At 44.7% G+C, this 6,000-nt stretch overlaps 1 protein-coding gene across 1 annotated transcript in view; it reads right to left on the bottom strand.

Moving 5' to 3' along the window:
• Window positions 1-756: 756 nt before the first annotated feature.
• The window catches only part of PREP (prolyl endopeptidase), a 108,816-nt gene continuing 103,572 nt past the window's right edge, over window positions 757-6,000 (bottom strand). Inside the window, exons 14-15 of the mRNA XM_014531282.1 lie at window positions 4,792-4,994; window positions 757-1,520 (exon numbers count right to left, since the gene is read on the bottom strand). Coding sequence (XP_014386768.1) covers window positions 1,226-1,520; window positions 4,792-4,994 — 498 coding nt within the window. The 3' untranslated portion in view covers window positions 757-1,225. The remainder of the gene's footprint in view (window positions 1,521-4,791; window positions 4,995-6,000) is intronic.

The raw sequence follows: 6,000 nt of genomic DNA, 5'->3' as shown, positions 1-6,000 counted from the left end.
GAGCAAAACTGGCTATGGCTGAGGATATTCTTTCCATTGACTTTTAAAGAAAGTGGGAGGGAGAGAGGGGGAGACACACACACATCAATTTAAGAGAAACATGTGCTTCCCACATGGGCCCCGACTGGGGGCCAGGGATCAAACCTGCAACCCAGGTATCACACCTGAGACCCTTTGGTGTGAGGCCAATTGAGCAACACCAGCCAGGGAAAACCACCCCCCCTCCCCCCGCTTTTTTTTAAAAAATAAATATGAACTTTTCTATTTCCAGAAAGTGGTCTATGGGGGAAAAAACAGCTTGGGAAATGCTGAAATTTCTGACTATAAGTTTGGATAAATGTATCTGTTTGGATAGTTCACTCATGTGGTCTCTTAGTTTTATATCCTAGTACTGTACTCTGATGTCCAGTGATACTATGTAACCAAATTGATAGACAAAAAGGTGCATAATCTTTACTTTCTGGCCCACTCATTTTTCAGAGGAGGCATCCAAACCTAAGAGGCCCAGATGCTGAGCTGACTGAGTGTAAATCTCTAAGAAGGTGAGCCAGCTCTAATAGCTTCATCACGCACAAACAAGGGAGCTAGAATGGGCGCAACTCAACTTGTTTCTAGTGCTAACATCCCATGACTTCTTGTTTAGAAATTAATCTGTGTGGAGAGGCAAACTGCTTATTTCCATAGAAAAGCGACAGGATCCGGAATGACTGCACATCTGGAGCTGCCCCTCAGCACAAAGGAACCAGAAACCACGCCTCCCGTTCTTAAATAACATTTATTGTTGTTGCAAAGAAGTCTTTCATGAGAACAGGTCTCACATTTATGTAGAGATATACTGGTTATGATTATAGAAGCAAATTCCATGAGGTGCTATATACGAAGGATGCCCAACTATGACTCTTAATTCAGCAATCTAATATTCACAATGTGTTGACTGCCATTTCCTTATTTACCCAAACATGCCTGTTTTTTTTGTTTTTTTTTAAACATGTGCCTGCACAGGGTGGAGGGGAGAAAACAAACACAAAAAACGCCAAGGGCTTGCTAAAAAGAAGGAGGCTAGAAAAGATAAAATGATTCCCGCAGCAGTTCTGCTCAACGGCAGTCTGTGAGTGCAGGAACCGTGTTCACGTGGGGAAGCAGCACGCCCAGTGGTTTCTCGGGTTTAACGGTGGGAAAGCCCTTGAGGTTTTGTGTGGCTGTCAGGAGGGCGCGGGCAGTTCCGTTACGGAATCCAGTCGATGTTCAGGCACCGCGCTATAAATGCAAACATATCTGAGACTTCTTCTATCACTTTGGCTGTGGGCTTCCCGGCCCCGTGGCCCGCCTTCGTGTCCACGTGGATAAGCAGGGGGTTGCTTTGCTTCCGGCTGCGGCCCACGATGTACTGGAGGGTGGCAATGAACTTCAGGGAGTGAAGCGGGACCACACGGTCATCGTGGTCGGCGGTGAGGAGAAGCATGGACGGGTACTGGATTCCGTCAGCCTCTGGTAACTTCACGTTATGTAACGGAGAATACCTGAAAGGCAAAGGCACTTTCATGATCTAAATAGCAAAAGCGGAGCTGTTTGTTCACTAGGACAATCAAGGAGGGCAGGGTGACCTAGTGGTTTACCAGCCTAACACCATTAGCCACAGGCCCGCAGCTACTCTATGGCAATGACTGCAGGCTGCTTGCACCACGATTTCGGCCTTCACTGGCCAGGGCCACTGGAGATTGGGAAGAGCTCTGTCATTTATTTGGCTCCTACTTTGGAGGACTGAATAAGAAACGAAACTCACGGGGCTGTTGAAATAATCACACCTATGTGCACACTGATCGTCAGGAATTGAGTATTTTCAGATTCTTATTTTTTTCATTAGTACTGACTGGACTGATTGTCTTTGTTTTTATTTAAAACCCTCCCGAGGACATGTTTTTCTTGATTTTTAGAGGGAGAGAAATATTGACCAGTTGCCTCCTGTACGCACCCCGACCGGGAATTACTGACCTGCAACGTCTGGTGTACTGGATGATGCTCAACCACTGAGCCGCCCAGCCAGGGACCAACTGTCTTTTTATATCACTGACTGTGGATATAATAGGTGCAAGCCTTTCTTTTGTTGAAGAACTTGAAATCCGCTTTCTGCCCTTTAATGTCTGTAAAACCTTTATTACAGGCTCAGCTCGGCAGTCTTGGGAGGATCACACGGCCTACTTTCCTGCCCGTGCACCTGGGCCGGGCTGCTGGCTCCAGCAGAGAAACCGCCTTTGGCCAATAGCAAGAACGTCGGTGAACAAGCAGAGAAGGCACCTTCTGAAGTATAAGGTAAGTTGCCAGTCACGTTAACAAAAAGAGTTTTAGAAGGAAAGCACAGTTGAGTTACAGTGATTCATACTAGTTAAGTGAGGGAAATCTCTGGATATTTTTTCTTTATATTTTATTCAATATGGGTGTCATGTTTTTCTTCTTTTTTTTTTTAATATATTTTATTGACTTTTTACAGAGAGAAAGGAAGAGGGATAGGAAGTTAGAAACATCGATGAGAGAGAAACATCGATCAGCTGCCTCCTGCACACCCCGCACTGGGGATGTGCCTGCAACCAAGGTACATGCCCTTGACCGGAATCGAACCTGGGACCTTTCAGTCCGCAGGCCGATGCTCCATCCACTGAGCCAAACCGGCCAGGGCGGTGTTATGTTTTTCAAAGGGTTCAGCATTAATGAACATAATCAATTATTTTAGTCGAGTTTCATTGCTCCCAGTAGATGCGATGGGGGCAATGGACTGTTTTCTGATCTCATTTCAGAGTGTTTCTGGATTAGCCCCAGCCATCCAGATAATAGTTAGTTCTATAGGGAAACTCTGCCTATTAACATTACAAACCTCCCCCCCTCAAGATTCACATGCCACATTTATATGTTAAAGATTCTAAGAAGTTCTAATCTGTTAAGCTTTATTTATCCAGCTCTCTTTTGGGGGGCCCCATGGTGCTTCCTGGGACACACTCCAGGCCAGGGGTGCAGGGCTTGAGCAGGTCCTTATAGGGCCGGCCCCTTCTGGCTCTAGTGTGTGGGGCTGAGCTCTCTACTCAATGGGAGCAGCCGATAAAGAGGTAAATGCAGGCCGATGAGTGCTAGGCTGGAAAATTCAAATCCAGAGAGAATATAGGTGTGGGCAAAAGTAGGTTTACAGCCATAATACAAAAATCAATAAATAATAATACAAGAGTAAACTGTTTTGCACTACAACCATTAACCTACTTTTGCCCACCCCGTATATCACAGACATCTTAAGAGCAACAATATTTAGAACTTTTTCTCTTTTTTTGCTTTCAAATCCATTTTAGAAATATCAGGTTCCATCAAATATTTTGTTGTCTTCGTTGTCCAATTAACTCAGTATTTTCAGTTGAGTTTAAAATGGGACTTATCCCCCCAAAATGTTTATTTTTTCTAAGTTAATTTGAACGATGGCTTCTTCAAATATCCAACTTTTACCAGTATGTGCCAATGAGGCTATTTGTACACTTAATAACAGCTTTACAAAGTAAAGTCCCCCCAACTCTCTTGCCAAAGAACTAAATTTAGTAATTCATTTTAGCTGAATTTCTAACTGGAGAGACCTAGCCATAAAAAGCCTATAAAATGAAAGAAAAAACTTGATAACTTTATAATTGACCGAGAAGACTGGGACACAGGCTTCTTGTTATTCCAAGGGCAATTCCTAAATACTGTTGATAATCCCTGACCCCCTACATGTGGGAAGTAAAGAGAGTGAAGAGGCAAAAAAGAATGTAGTTCTCAGTCCTGAGAATCTATCTGCCATGGTCTCGCTATTGCCAAAGTGGTGGAGGGACATGAAAGGGAAGCTGCACAGTACTTCCATACACAGCCTGTAGTTTCAAACACTCGTGGTTATACTTGAGAGCACAAGGTAAGTTTAACTGTATTTGCACATATTCCTCTCTATTTTCTTATTTCTTAATTTAAAAAAGGAAATCCCATACACATTGATGTAAAAAAAGTGGTTTTTGAGGGATGTACCACAAATTTAGTAGCTTTTTAAAACAACCCTGATTTTTTATCTCACAATTCTGTACGTCAGAAGTCCGGATTGGCTCATCTGGGTTCTCTGCTCTAGATCTCTCCAGACTAAAATCAAGGCGTCACCTGGCTGGGCTGAAATTCTGGAAAAAATTCTATTTCCAGACTCATGTAGGTTGCTGGCAGAACCCAGTTCCATGAGGCTAGAGGACTGAGGTTCTAGAGGCCCCTCCTCTCATCTTCAAAGCCAGCCCTGGAGGGTCAAGTCCTCCTCATGCTCTGTGACCTCCCTTTCCCCTGCATCCCTGACTCCAGCAGAGAGTGCTCTGCCTTTAAGGGTATGTCCCTGTAGACTGGGCCCACTTGGACAATCCAGGATAATCTTAGTTTAATGTCAGATGATTAGTAGCCTTAATTTAATCTGCAAAGTCCCTTCACAGCAGTGCCTGGATTACTGGATTAGTGTGTAAGAGAAAGAGACGGATATCTTGGGGGGGGGGGGGGGGGGGCGATTAGGGGGGGGGGGGGGCACATTTAGATTCTGCCTTTCATTCCTCTGTAGTTTGTTTTTGTTAAAGACAAGATCAAAATAAGGAAGACAGGTATTCCCATCACTTCTCTTACTTTTGCAGTAAATTATATGCAAATATGAAACATGGAGGAGAGTAAGGAGTTAAAGACCATACTAGTAAGTCTGAACAGTCAGTCAAAAGGATATCAAATCGCTGGCAACATATACATCAATATGAATTAAAACCTTACTTGATAAGCCATTCAAAATGGTGTTTGCTGTCTGAGCACCCATAATCAGTGGTCCAGGCATGGCCGATGGTGTATTTATGGAATTTCAGCATGTCCATTACTCCAACTTGGGCGATAACACAACCAAAGAGGTCAGGCCGCTGATTTGCACAAGCAGCTAAAAACCGAGACAAAGAAAAGGGAGGCAGTCTATTATTAAACAGCTAAATAAACCAGAGCAAAAGAACACGTTGGTGCTTTCAGAACCTTGGCTGCCTTTTTTCTTAGAGCACAGAAAGAAACCATCATAAATCACCTGCCTAATGGCCCACAAGCTTTCCCCTTCCTTCCAGTATATCCGAGGTGGGATAGTCTCATCAGCAATAGAGATTTACTCACCAAAGTAAATTTCAAGGGGGGGAGGGTTATTTGAAAAACCTGTGTCCTCTCCTCCCTACTTGCTTTCACAGGTGAGGGAGGTTAAGAAACCTAATCAGGATTTTAAAAAGATTCCCAGGTGATTCTAATGTGCAGCCAAGGCTGAGAAACACTGATCTAGAAGGACATCCGGAAGGTTGTTCAGCTGTCTGGTCTAATTAGCATATTATGCTTTTGTTATTATAGACTAGAGGCTCAGTTCATGAAATTCCTGCATGGATGCGGGGAGGAGTCCCTCAGCACGGCCTGCACCTTCTCCAATCTGGGACCTCTTGAGAGATGTCTGACTGCCGGTTTAGGAGGGATCAGGCCTAAACCGGCAGTCGGATATCCCCCGAGGGGTCCCAGATTGGAGAGGGTACAGGCTGGGCTAAGGGGCCCCACCCCCCGCACGAATTTTGTGCACTGGGCCTCAGGTATAATAAAAGCCTAATATGCTAAAGGTTCAACTGTTCATTGGAGGGTTATTTGAAAAACCTGTGTCCTCTCCTCCCTACTTGCTTTCACAGGTGAGGGAGGTTAAGAAACCTGTTGGGGAGGGGTCTCAAAACAAGCCTGTGATATTGCAATCCTATCTATACTAATAAAAGGGTAATATACTAATTAGATCAGACATCTTCTGGACAAAGCCATGGTGGCAGGAGCCAAGGCAGAGGTGGTTAAGGATGATCAGGCCAGCTGGGGCGGGCAGTTAGGGGGCAATCAGGCAGGCAGGCAGGCGAGCGGTTAGGAACAAGCGGTCCCGGATTACGAGAGAGATGTCTGACTGCCGGTTTAGGAGGGATCAGGCCT

Source organism: Myotis brandtii, unplaced genomic scaffold (assembly GCF_000412655.1).
Source record: "Myotis brandtii unplaced genomic scaffold, ASM41265v1 scaffold8, whole genome shotgun sequence".
NCBI lineage: Eukaryota > Metazoa > Chordata > Mammalia > Chiroptera > Vespertilionidae > Myotis > Myotis brandtii.
The sequence above is the reverse complement of the archived record's forward strand: the minus strand, read 5'-3'. Positions and strand labels throughout refer to the sequence as shown.